This window comes from Maniola hyperantus, chromosome 12 (assembly GCF_902806685.2).
Source record: "Maniola hyperantus chromosome 12, iAphHyp1.2, whole genome shotgun sequence".
NCBI classification, from domain to species: domain Eukaryota; kingdom Metazoa; phylum Arthropoda; class Insecta; order Lepidoptera; family Nymphalidae; genus Maniola; species Maniola hyperantus.
In genome coordinates this window covers 6635553-6649586 of record NC_048547.1, presented here as the reverse complement: position 1 = coordinate 6649586, position 14034 = coordinate 6635553, and the positions used below count along the sequence as shown (strand labels likewise).

The 14034-nt window shown below is 37.4% G+C and overlaps 1 protein-coding gene across 3 annotated transcripts in view; it reads left to right on the top strand.

Annotated features, from left to right (window-relative positions):
• The window catches only part of uif (sushi, von Willebrand factor type A, EGF and pentraxin domain-containing protein uif), a 118764-nt gene that overhangs the window by 97244 nt on the left and 7486 nt on the right, over window positions 1-14034 (top strand). For 2 of the 3 annotated variants that reach the window (XM_069502084.1, XM_034973972.2), the window contains exons 4-28: window positions 449-530; window positions 828-1141; window positions 1245-2366; window positions 2468-2647; window positions 2734-2916; window positions 3056-3340; window positions 3431-3708; window positions 4060-4490; window positions 4593-4909; window positions 4994-5175; window positions 5298-6183; window positions 6272-6765; window positions 6860-7073; window positions 7181-7651; window positions 7737-8578; window positions 8735-9618; window positions 10066-10445; window positions 10604-10769; window positions 11008-11259; window positions 11346-11887; window positions 11976-12188; window positions 12271-12426; window positions 12721-12862; window positions 13188-13259; window positions 13759-13949. In XM_069502084.1, the coding sequence (XP_069358185.1) occupies window positions 449-530; window positions 828-1141; window positions 1245-2366; window positions 2468-2647; window positions 2734-2916; window positions 3056-3340; window positions 3431-3708; window positions 4060-4490; window positions 4593-4909; window positions 4994-5175; window positions 5298-6183; window positions 6272-6765; window positions 6860-7073; window positions 7181-7651; window positions 7737-8578; window positions 8735-9618; window positions 10066-10445; window positions 10604-10769; window positions 11008-11259; window positions 11346-11887; window positions 11976-12188; window positions 12271-12426; window positions 12721-12862; window positions 13188-13259; window positions 13759-13949 (9279 nt within the window). The remainder of the gene's footprint in view (window positions 1-448; window positions 531-827; window positions 1142-1244; window positions 2367-2467; window positions 2648-2733; window positions 2917-3055; window positions 3341-3430; window positions 3709-4059; window positions 4491-4592; window positions 4910-4993; window positions 5176-5297; window positions 6184-6271; window positions 6766-6859; window positions 7074-7180; window positions 7652-7736; window positions 8579-8734; window positions 9619-10065; window positions 10446-10603; window positions 10770-11007; window positions 11260-11345; window positions 11888-11975; window positions 12189-12270; window positions 12427-12720; window positions 12863-13187; window positions 13260-13758; window positions 13950-14034) is intronic. The other variant, XM_034973973.2, reaches the window with a different exon arrangement.

The following is a 14034-nucleotide window of genomic DNA, read 5'->3' as shown; positions in this document are numbered from 1 at the left end:
AGATTTTTGTTTTTTTCATTTTTAAATGTATGTTTCGAAATACGTAAATTAAAAGCGGTTCTGACTTCTAAACGATCGATCCGGAAAGACTTGAAAAAATTCCTATTGTAGATGGAAAAAAATTACTAATGCAAAAAAAAATGTGTATCTATGTTTATTTGTCCCTTATGCGCGCGATCCATTTATTTTTGTACAGTTATTGTTGGAACTTGTGGGATAGTTTGTGACATATTACTATCAACGTACAGTAGGTGGCGTGTGAGTTGTTCATACAAAGAGGGATTGTAACGCATGCCGAGTATTAGCTAAGTAGTTATTTATGGAAGTAATCCTACGATCACACCTATACACGTACCTACCTACGTAATTTTTAATTTATACAACTTGTTTAGTAGGTTTAATTTGGTTTGAAAATTTTATTTAAAAATCCCTTTTCTGTTGTTTTCAGGATGGGACTTAAAAGGACTGCATTGTTATAAGTTTTTCAATATCAGACATTCATGGGAAAAAGCAGCGGAATTATGTCGAAGGTATGATAAAAAATTTATAACTTAAAAATAACTTAGTTGTACATTCTTTACGTATCACACTAATCACACTAATATTATAAAGACGAAAGTTTGTCTGTTTGTTACTCTTTGTCGTAAAAACTACTGTACGGATTTGGCTATTTGGAAAGCAGATAGCTTATACCTTGACTTAACACATAGGCTACTTTTTATCCCGGAAAAGCAAAGATTTCCAACGGGATATTAAAAAAAACCTAAATTGACGTGGATGCAGTCGCGGGCATCATCTAGTAAATGATAATTTTTATTTTGTTTCAGGTACGGGAGCGAGTTGATAGTTATAGATAGTTATACAGAAAATAATATGACTGCAAATATGGTGCCATCTAGTCCTAGTAACAATCACTACTGGCTTGGTCTTGCGACTGTAGATGATCTTAGAACTAATACTTTGGAATCGGCTGCTGGAGCATTAGTATCACAATACGCAGGATTTTGGGACCTGAGGCAACCAAATCCCAAAGATGGTGAATGTGTGGATGTTCATGTTACATCAGACAGTCAATCATGGGAACTTACAACATGCGAAACACTTCTTCCATTCATGTGCAGAGCAAACGCTTGTCCTACTGGTAAACTTTTTATGTTATTATTACCCAAGTTTGTATTTACAAACAATGTCAAATTAACTCAGCGTTCTTTAAACAATTGATACAATACTATTGAATTTTACAGGAACCTTCCATTGTTCGAACGGCAGATGTATAAATGCGGCCTTCAAGTGCGACAAGCAAGACGATTGTGGAGATGCGTCTGACGAAATGGACTGCGCTTCTGAATGTCATTTTTATATGGCTAGTAGTGGAGATGTTGTTGAGAGCCCGAACTATCCTCATAAATATTCACCCTTTAGCGAGTGCAAATGGACACTCGAAGGACCCCAGGGACAAAACATCGTACTACAGTTCCAAGATTTTGAAACTGAAAAGTCTTTTGATACTGTTCAAATCTTAGTCGGTGGACGAACCGAAGACAAATCTGTTAATTTAGCGACACTATCAGGAAAACAAGATTTATCTAATACAACTTATGTATCCGCTTCTAACTTTATGATAATTAAATTTAGCTCTGATGGATCCGTAGAAAAGAAAGGATTCCGTGCCTCGTGGAAAACAGAATCATCAAATTGTGGGGGTATACTCAGAGCAACGCCTCAAGGTCAAGTGTTAACATCTCCTGGTTATCCTAATACTTATCCTGGTGGTTTAGAATGTATGTACATTATCGAGGCACAACCTGGCAGGATAGTATCTTTGGAAATTGACGATTTAGATTTAGAAATGAATAGAGACTATATAGTAATCAAAGATGGCAACATGCCGTCTAGCCCCGTTCTCGCAAGGTTAACTGGATCTGGTGAAGACAATGAAAAAGTAGTTATTTCTACTACGAATCACATGTATATGTACTTCCGAACTAGCCTCGGAGATTCTAAAAAAGGCTTCAATATGAGGTACTCGCAGGGGTGTAGAGCAACTATAATAGCAGCAAATGGAACTTTTACCTCTCCAGCCTATGGTCTCAGTAACTACCCAAATAATCAGGAATGTTTATACAGAATTAAGAATCCAAACGGTGGCCCACTATCCCTTAAATTTAATGAGTTCGCTATTCACCCTTCTGATGTAGTTCAAGTATTTGACGGGTCAAGTCCAAGTGGATTACGATTACATTCAGATAATGGGTTTACTGTCAAACCGAGAATTACTTTAACGGCTTCAAGTGGAGAAATGCTTATTCGTTTTATGTCAGACTCATTACATAATGGAGCTGGTTGGAAGGCTACATTTTCAGCAGGTACGCTTTATTCCGTTACAATATATTTTAGTTGTTTTAAATAAACTATGTTGCTATTTTGATGAGAATTGAAACTAATATTTATTTTTTATTTATTTTAGATTGTCCTCCCATAAAATCCGGAATTGGTGCTCTAGCATCTAACAGAGACACTGCTTTTGGAACAACAATAACATTTTCATGTCCAATTGGTCAAGAATTTGCCACTGGAAAGTCTCGAATCTCTACGAAATGTTTAGATGGAGGAAAATGGTCTACCACATACATTCCTAGCTGTCAAGGTAACAAATCGGTTTATATTCATTTTTCTCTGTTTTATTTCTTTGATCGTATTTTAAAATAAGTTTTTTTGTTCAATCAATTTCAGAGGTTTATTGCGGTCCTGTACCTCAAATCGACAACGGCTTCTCAATTGGTTCAACGAATGTAACTTACCGTGGCGTGGCAACTTATCAATGCTATGCAGGGTTTGCTTTTCCAACTGGACAACCTATAGAAAGAATCTCATGTCTGTCGGATGGAAGATGGGAAAGAACGCCAACATGCCTTGGTAAATAGAAAATGATATTTTTTTCTACTAAGAAACTTTACTAAGCTTACAAAAATACACGTATTGATAAGGAAATCAATGATTTGAGCTAACAAATTAAATATTTTGTTATGAAAAAAACCATAAATTATTTTTTCAGCATCGCAGTGTGTAGCACTACCTGATGTACCACATGCTAATGTTACAATACTTAACGGCGGAGGTCGAAGTTATGGTACTATAGTGCGCTACGAATGTGAGCCTGGCTACGTTCGGACTGGACAGCCGGTGCTGCTTTGTATGAGTAATGGAACATGGTCTGGTGAAGTACCAATATGCTCAAAAATATTGTGTCCTAAGTTTCCTGAAATTAAAAACGGATTCATCGTTGATCAAACCAGATCATATATGTTTGGTGATGAAGCACGTGTACAGTGCCATAAAGGTAATTAATATTAAAGTTTTCACTGCTTTTGTATTTTTATGTGAATTATATATTATTATGGTTTTATAATTATGTACGTATTATTTTAAGGATACAAGATAAATGGCCCTAGCATAATCAGATGTGGAGCTAATCAAGAATTTGATGCAATGCCTACTTGTGAAGATATCAACGAATGTATCAGCAGCCAATGTGACTCAACGTCTACAGAATGTAAAAATACTCAAGGTGGATTTTACTGTCCCTGTCGGCCGGGATTCACACCTAGTCTGGATTGCAGGCCAGTCGGCGACTTAGGATTAATTAATGGCGCTATACCAGATGAGTCTATAACTACTTCCACGTCTGAACCTGGTTATCATAAAGGGGTAAGAAAGTTTTATAATTTATTAAGGATCTCCGTGGGACACTTCAGCAATTAACAATTTTCAAATAAACTAGTCATCTGATTTAATAATAGGCTTTTTGCGCTTCTACTGAGGCTTGTTACAATCCTACCGGCATACCAGCATAACCCTACCGCCAGGCGATATTTTAGTGTTCCTGTATGATGCCGTGTAAATTAGAGGTATGAATTAAAATAAATAAGACTGCGATTACCTCATTCTAGATTACGCGCTTCTATCTTAGACTGTACTACCACCATAAAAGATAGCAGACGAGCGCTATCTTGTTAACGAAAAAAATTATGTTATAACTTATAATATGTTTTATTGCAGATGATTCGGCTCAATAACGGAGGAGGTTGGTGTGGAAACAATCTAGAAGCTGGAGCTAATTGGGTTCTTGTAGATTTAAGAGCACCTACAATTGTAAGAGGATTCCGAACCATGAGTGTTATGCGAGCAGACGCCAATATTGCATTTACTTCTGCAATAAGAATCCAATACACCAATGATTTAGCTGATGTATTTAAAGATTACACTAACCCTGATGGAACAGCTGTGGAGTTCCGCATATTAGAACCAACATTATCGGTATTAAATCTACCAATGCCAATTGAGGCACAATTTATTAAATTCAAAATACAGGATTATGTAGGTGCACCATGCTTAAAGATTGAAATTATGGGATGCGCAAGACTTGACTGTTCAGATATAAACGAGTGCAACGAAAACAACGGTGGATGTGATCAAAAGTGTATCAACACGTAAGTTACAACTATTGCATTTTAATTTTACGAGACAGTTTTTTTGAGATCAAGATAATTAAAAGAAATTAATACCAATTGAAACATTTATGTACGTTTCAGGCCCGGAAACTTCTCATGCTCATGTAATATTGGATATGAGCTCTACTTTTCCAACGGAACAGCTGGGTTTTCTATAGAGAAGTCTGAAACTGGTGAAAGAGATGGTGATACATATCAAAGAAATAAATCTTGTGTCCCTGTTATGTGTCCACCACTTGCCTCGCCTGAAAATGGTCTATTACTATCTACAAAAAGTTCTTATCACTTCGGCGATATTGTTGAATTCCAGTGTGATTTTGGATATGTTATGTCTGGATTTTCTTCACTGCTTTGCACTTCAAGTGGAACGTGGAACGGCACAGCTCCAGAATGCCAATGTAGGTTTTTTTATACTAAAAGTTTTATTTCATTTTGTTATATTTATAAATTGTTAATATTAATAATGCTATCTCTTTTTCCAGATGCACGTTGTGTTACATTATCTGACGACAAAAAAGACGGTTTAAAAGTAATAAGAGATGACTCTGAAAGTGTTTTGGTGCCATATAGAGATAACGTTACCATTACTTGTACATCTCCAGGTCGTTTATTACGCAATACTGCTACTTCCTCTTTTAGACAATGTGTTTATGATCCAAAACCAGTAAGTTTATAAACAGGACATTATAAATATTTATAACATGTTATGATAAATTTACCTTTTAAATATGTTCAAATACCATTTTAATAAATCTATATCATGTAACATTTCTTTTTCTATTGCAGGGTCTACCACATTATTGGTTTTCTGGTGCTCAACCCCAATGCCCTCGTAAAGATTGTGGTGTACCGATGCCGACACCTGGAGCTGAATACGGTCAATATCTTGATACGAGATATCAGAGCTCTTTCTTCTTTGGATGCCAAAATACTTTTAAACTAGCAGGTCAAACAAGTAAACATGATAATGTAGTGAGATGTCAAGCAAATGGAATTTGGGACTTTGGAGATTTAAGATGCGAAGGACCTGTATGCGATGATCCAGGCCGACCAGCAGATGGGATCCAAATCTCGAAAAGCTATGAACAAGGATCTGAAGTTTTATTTGGATGTTCAAGACCTGGTTACATTTTAATTAACCCAAGACCTATCACATGCATACGTGAACCAGAATGTAAAGTTATTAGACCTCTTGGTTTAGCTTCCGGAAGAATACCCGACTCTGCTATTAATGCGACCTCTGAAAGACCTAATTATGAAGCCAAAAATATCAGGCTCAATTCAGTTACTGGCTGGTGTGGTAAACAAGAAGCATTCACTTATGTTAGTGTTGACTTAGGAAAAGTCTACAGAGTTAAAGCTATTTTAGTTAAAGGAGTCGTAACATCTGATATTGTTGGCCGACCTACAGAAATAAGATTTTTCTACAAACAAGCAGAAAATGAAAATTATGTGGTTTACTTCCCTAACTTCAATTTAACAATGAGAGATCCCGGAAATTATGGAGAGCTAGCAATGATTACATTGCCAAAATATGTGCAGGCGAGATTTGTTATATTAGGTATTGTTAGTTTTATGGACAATGCTTGCCTTAAATTTGAATTAATGGGTTGTGATGAGCCTGCTGTAGAACCATTATTAGGTTATGACTATGGATATTCTCCTTGCGTCGGTAAGTACATAATATTAATATATAACTAAGAATTCATACAATTAAATATAAATACAACTTATGACGTGTTATACCTATTTATTTATAGATAATGAACCACCGGTCTTCCAAAATTGCCCACAACATCCGATTATAGTGCAGACTGATGTCAATGGAGGATTATTGCCAGTCAATTTTACTGAACCAACTGCTACTGATAACTCTGGTGCTATTGCTAGATTAGAAGTTACACCGCAACATTTTAAAACTCCAATACAAGTTTTCCACAATATGGTTGTACGATACGTAGCATTTGACTTTGATGGAAATGTTGCTATTTGTGAAGTTAATATCACGGTACCCGATTACACACCACCTAGATTAAGTTGCCCACAAAGTTATGTCATAGAACTAGTCGATAAACAAGATAGCTATGCTGTAAACTTTAACGAAACTAGAAAACGAATAAACGCAACTGATGCTTCTGGAGAAGTATTCTTAAAGTTCATTCCTGAAAAAGCAGTAATACCGATACGTGGCTATGAAAATGTTACCGTTATAGCGTCCGATAAATATGGAAATCAAGCTCAATGCCACTTCCAGGTAAATTCTTGATAAATAGTACAATGTTTGTTTTCTAAGGTAATAAGGTAAGGTATAAAATCCATTACTGATATCTTCTATCTTTCTATTTTAGGTATCGGTTCAAGCCACACCTTGTGTAGATTGGGAACTTATGCCACCAGCCCATGGTTCTCTAAATTGTCTTCCTGGCGATAGAGGAATACAATGTATTGCTACTTGTAGCCCGGGATTTAGATTTACTGATGGAGAGCCAGTCAAAACATTCGTATGTGAGACAAAACGTCAATGGGTACCAACTGCAGTAGTGCCTGACTGTGTTTCTGAAAGTGAGTTACTACTTTGAATATTACGTTAAAACTACAATGGAAATAATTTAAAAGTTGCAATTTGCTCGAATACCTACGCAAAATTCTAATCCAAGGTTTTCTTTCAGATACTCAACAAGCTACGTACCACGTTGTAGCAGGTGTACAATATCGAGCTCTTGGAGCCGTTTCAAATGCTTGCTTGCCTCAATACAAAGATCTTCTAGCGCAGTATGATAACATATTAAATGAACGTCTATCGCAACGTTGTTCAGCCGTAAACGTAAACATCAATGTTACGTTCGTCAAAGCAATGCCTAGTCTTCTCGATGAAAATGTAGTCAAAATGGACTTTGTTTTGGCTATAACTCCTGCTATAAGACAAACACAGTTATATGACCTTTGTGGTTCTACGTTAAATCTTATTTTTGATCTATCTGTGCCTTACGCAAGTGCACTCATTGAACCTGTACTAAACGTTTCTTCAATTGGAAATCAATGTCCACCTTTGAGAGCAATCAGAAGTACAATTACACGAGGATTTACTTGCAGCGTTGGTGAAGTACTTAACATGGACACTACTGATGTACCCAGATGCCGTAAGTTACATAATTATGTTACAAATGTTTTTTTTGTTTAGTGTATATTTTGAACATTGCATATAATGTTTTCCTTTCATTACAGTGCACTGTCCTGCTGGAACTTCTGCTGGTGAAAAACAAAAAAGTTGTACAATGTGTCCTCGAGGATTTTTCCAGAACCAAGCACGACAAGGCTCGTGTCTTAAATGCCCTCAAGGAACATTTACTAGGGAAGAAGGATCAAAAGACTTAAATGACTGCGTACCTGTATGTGGATATGGAACATATTCTCCAACAGGATTAGTTCCATGCTTAGAATGTCCTCGCAATAGCTATACAAGTGAACCACCTCTAGGAGGATTTAAAGACTGTCAAGCGTGTCCAGTCAATACTTTTACTTATCAACCAGCAGCTTTTGGAAAAGATAAATGTAGAGCAAAGTGTGCTCCAGGAACATATTCACCTACTGGTTTGGCTCCATGCTCTCAATGTCCCAGAAATTTCTATCAAAACTTAGTTGGAAGTACGTTGTGTCTGGAATGTCCAACAAATATGAAAACAGTAAGCACCGGTGCTACAGGTTTAGAAGAATGTCTGCCAGTGGAATGTTCTAATAGTGCTTGTCAACATGGTGGACTTTGTGTACCAAAAGGACATGGTGTTCAATGTTACTGTCCAGCAGGATTTTCGGGCCGCAGGTGTGAAATAGATATTGACGAGTGCGAAAGCCAGCCTTGTTATAATGGAGGAACTTGCATTGATCTTCCACAAGGATACAGATGCTCCTGTTCAACTGGATATGGTGGTATCAACTGCCAGGAAGAAAGATCTGACTGTAGGAATGACACATGTCCTGAGCGCGCTATGTGTAAAGACGAACCAGGCTATAATAATTTCACATGTCTATGTAGGTCCGGATACACTGGCATTGACTGCGATGTTACGGTAAGGGATACTATTCCTTATTTTATTTTGCAATCTATGGTTATAAGTATTTAAATTAATTATTGTTGTCTACGAAAAACACTATCTAATTCTTAGACTGAAATTACAATTAACCTATAAAATAAAGTAAACTTTTAATTATATTTATAATTTTAGATTGATCCTTGTTCAGCTAATGGAAATCCATGCAAAAATGGTGCTACTTGTACAGCCTTACAACAAGGCAGATATAAATGCGAATGTTTACCAGGATGGGAAGGTCAATTATGCGAAATAAATACTGACGACTGCATTGAAAAGCCATGTCTACTGGGTGCCCCTTGCACAGACTTAGTTAATGACTTTAGTTGTTCATGCCCACCAGGCTTCACCGGAAAACGTTGCCACGAAAAGATAGACCTTTGCTCTAATGGACCATGTAAACACGGTATCTGTGTTGACAAACTATTTGTTCATCAATGCGTTTGTGATCCGGGGTGGTCGGGACCGTCTTGCGATATTAATATTAATGAATGCGTTATTTCACCGTGCGAAAATGGAGGCCGTTGTATTGACAGTATCGATGATTTCACTTGTAGTTGTGAACCTGGATACACTGGAAAAAGATGCCAGCACACTATTGACGATTGTGCTTCCCAGCCTTGCCAAAATGGTGCAACATGTACAGACCAAATTGATGGATTCACATGCAAATGCCGACCAGGGTTTATTGGACTACAATGCGAGACAGCTATTGACGAATGCTTGAACGAGCCTTGTAACCCAGCAGGAACTGAACGCTGTATAGACTTGGACAACAAATATCAATGCGTATGTCGTGAAGGATTTACAGGAGAAATGTGTGAAACTAATGTTGATGATTGTGCCTCAGATCCATGCTTTAACGGCGGTTCTTGCAAAGATGAAATAGGTGGCTATAAATGTGGTTGTCAGCCCGGATGGACCGGAAAACGTTGTGAACGTGATATTGGAAATTGCGTTAATTTACCTTGCCAGAATAATGCTAAATGTATCGACCTTTTCCAAGACTACTTCTGCGTGTAAGTATTAGCAAAAATAAATACTTTATACCTGTTTAAAAAAATTGTACCTACATAGTTGTACCTACATTAAGCTGGCCTAGTGGTTAGGACGTCCGCCTTCTAAACGGAGGTCGGGGGTTCGATCCCGGGCACGCACCTCTAACTTTTAGGAGTTATGTGCGTTTTAATTAATTAAATATCACTTGCTTTAACGGTGAAGGAACACATCCTGAGGAAACCTGCATGCCTGAGAGTTCTCCTTAATGTTCTCAAAGGTGTGTGAAGTCTACCAATCTGCACATGGCCAGCGTGGTAGACTATGGCCAAATCCCTTCTCACTCTGAGAGGAGACCCGTGCTCTGTAGTGAGCCGGCGATGGGTTGATCATGATGACATAGTTAGTTAACATTATGTTTTTTTGATGAAATGAGATGTGAGCCCATTTATAGAAATTTTTTTTATTAGGTGTCCTAGTGGAACAGATGGGAAACAGTGTGAAACTGCACCAGAACGTTGCATTGGTAGCCCATGCATGCATGGTGGAAAGTGTCAAGATTTTGGTTCTGGCCTTAACTGCACTTGTTCGCTAGATTACACAGGCATCGGTTGTCAATATGAATTCGACGCTTGTGAGGCTGGTCTATGTAAAAATGGAGCAACATGCATAGACCAAGGAGACGATTACTCTTGCACATGTGCCCCCGGATTTACAGGAAAGAACTGCGACGAAGATATCATCGACTGTAAAGAAAATTCATGCCCTCCATCAGCAACCTGTATTGATTTACCTGGACGATTTTACTGTCAATGTCCTTTCAATTTAACTGGTGATGACTGTAGAAAATGTAAGTATTATACTTACATTATTATTATAAACGAAAGATAAAATTATTATTTTTACAACACTATTTACACAGTCGAAGCCGTGTTGTGGTTGTGGCTCAGACTATTTAATCACACCATTAAATACTTAAAATTTATCATCATCATTTTCGTTTTCCAGCTATCAGCGTAGATTATGATTTATACTTCAGTGATCCATTACGTTCAAGCGCTGCCCAGGTAGTACCGTTTAGTACAGGATCAGCTGACAGCCTAACTATTGGAATGTGGGTTCAGTATACACAACAAGACGAAGGTGGTATTTTCTTCACGGCTTATGGTGTAAGGTACGATTTCATCACCATCCCAATATTGTTTAATTAATGTACAGTTTGATTCAATTTTTTGGTGGCTATGAAGTAAGCTATGAGAGCGTGTCTGCGCAGTGAGCAAACAGTAACCAAAAATATATCAGTAACCCAAGTCATTGCGACGCCACTTGTGAATCACTTCACAGCTTCCAATAAGATTGAACATTGCTGTAGTTTCTTGGTATGTTCCATACAACAATATATTTAATTCCAGCAATTCATACATCGCGCTTAATAAGAGAACAATTATACAAGCTCATTCCAATGGTGTACAAGTATCTCTTTTCCCTGAACTTCAAGATGTGTATCTAAGCTTTGGTGAATATGCAACTGTTAACGACGGACAGTGGCATCATGTTGCATTAGTATGGGATGGAAGCAATGGAGGTGAATTAACACTCATCACAGAAGGTTTGATTGCCAGTAAACTAGAAGGATATGGCAGTGGGAAAACACTACCACAATAGTAAGTTTACAAAAAAAAATTACAGAATTTGTACCTAGGTACACTTTTTAAATATTTAATTTAATTTACTTATATCTCCGTTATAGTGTGTGGGTAACGCTGGGAAAACCACAATCGGACAATCCAAAAGCTTATACTGAATCAGGCTTCCAAGGACATCTAACTAAGGTACAGATTTGGAATCGTGCCTTAGACGTAACTAATGAAATACAAAAACAAGTTCGTGACTGCAGAACTGAACCCGTCTTATACAACGGCTTAGTACTCACATGGGCTGGATATGATGATACTATTGGCGGAGTAGAAAGAATCGTTCCATCGCATTGCGGACAAAGGGTTTGTCCGAATGGCTATACCGGTTCTAAATGCCAAACACTGCAAGTTGACAAGGAACCACCAAGAGTAGAACGTTGTCCCGGTGACTTGTGGGTTATTGCTAAAAATGGATCGACAATTGTCAACTGGGACATGCCAGCGTTCAGCGATAATGTTGGAGTTACCAAAGTGGTTGAAAAGTCAGGACACAAACCTGGTCAAAACCTTGCCTGGGGAGCGTACGACATTGCATACATTGCTTATGACAACGCAGGAAATGCTGCCACTTGCACTTTCAAAGTTACTGTTTTGTGTAAGTTTGATTTTGTATTATAATACTTAATATTCATTTTCAATCGATTAATATACATAGATGTCAAGCATTATTTTCTTATTTACAGTCGAATTCTGTCCACCTTTACCTGACCCGTTGGGAGGATATCAGTCTTGCCGCGACTGGGGTGCGGGCGGCCAATTTAAAGTATGCGAGATCGCATGTCGAGATGGCTTGAGATTCTCACAACAAGTACCACCTTTCTATACTTGCGGAGCTGAAGGATTCTGGCGTCCTACAAATGATCCATCGTTACCACTTGTTTATCCAGCATGTTCCCGTAAGTATGAATTCTAAGCTTACTAGTATTGACGTTGTTTATTGTGGATCGATTATCGATATATATCCTAATTTTTTTGCAGCTGCTTCGCCCGCACAACGTGTGTTCAAAATATCAATGCAGTTCCCTAGTTCAGTCCTATGTAATGATGCTGGACAGGCTGTGCTTAGACAGAAAGTGCGAAGTGCTATCAATCAACTTAATAGAGACTGGAACTTCTGCTCCTACGCTGTTGATGGTAAGATTATACTAATCTATACTTTATATTATAAATGCGAAAATAATGTCCGTTAGCTTTACACGGTTTAACCTTTTAAACGTTCTTGACAACTTTTGGTACAATGATAGCTAATCATGGCGATGAATATAAAATACTATTATCTCAGGAAAACTAGTTGCCATGAGATTTTTAAAACGTTTCAAGCAGGCATAGGCTAGTATTAAATATATTTTATCCCTATGGTGTTTGTTAGGTACCAGATAGTAAAATATGAAAACTTATCAGAATACTTATGATAAAATAAAATCGCAGGTACGCGGGAATGCAAGGAATTGGATATCAATGTGAAATGCGACCATAGAGGAAACGTCCGACAAACAAGACAAGTATCGTCACCACCAACTGCAACGTCCAAAGATACATATGTACTGGATGCTATAATACCAGTGGAAGAGTAAGTACTATATTATTCAATAATTACCTACTACAAAATTGAATACCTAAGTAGTTTGTTTTAAAATATGTAGTCACGTCTAAAGATGCAGGAAATAATTCAATAGATACCTAGGTGTTGGCGTAGTTGATACGGTAGAAGTACGAACTTCTATATATTTTAGTGCACTACTAAATCATTTACTATTGTGTTATCAGTATCTTACACACTGGTAATGGATCACTTTTTAATTCAATCAGTAATTTAGCACTAAATCACTTCGTTAATCATGGAGTGGGCATGATTCTTTTGGAACACTATTGCATGAATTTTATTTGGCACCTAGGACAAGGAGCAATCGAGAGGGCCGCCAAGTAGGGGATACCTACAGTATTGACATCTCATTCCCAGCAGTTATGTAAGTTACACATCACTTGCACTTTAGCACTATAGAAATATAAAGTAATAACATATTCCCTAAAGTTCTATATAACTAACATATTTCCTAGAGTTCTATACTAGTATAAGTACAACTTCAATATCTCAACGGTCAGGGAGCAGACTAAACAAACCCCTCCCGTTGTTGCTATAACTATTATTCAAGCTCTATCTAGTATCTACTGGAGTAATGCTATTGGAGTAAGTCGGTGCTAATTACTCCTAGCATACAATTTATGTGATAGTTACATTGTAACTATTACATAACACACACTAATAAAAATATTAGATGCCTAATAGATATTTAAAAAAAAGCTCAGGTCAGGTTTAAGGAAAGGTCAGGTGACCCGCTTGCTCATTTGCTTGCTATTTTTTAAGCTGATACACATAACATTTTGATTTTGTTTACGAATATTCATAAACTGATAATAATTATTTATCAGTGAAAGGGTGTACTAATCAGTAATTTGGTATTGTAGCGACCCAGTAATCCACAACGGTAACAACGAACGCTCTACTGTAAAACGATTACTGGAGAAACTTATACTCGAAGACGAACAATTTGATGTACGAAGCATTTTGCCGAACACCGTCCCAGATCCAGCTAGCTTGAAACTTGAATCCGACTATGCTTGTCCCATGGGACAGGTTGTCATGGCGCCAGATTGCGGTAAGTAATACCAAAGTACAGATACCAGCAGTAAATAGATATAGAACTTTAGAAACAGATTTGTGCTTCGTAGAGCGTCGTCTCT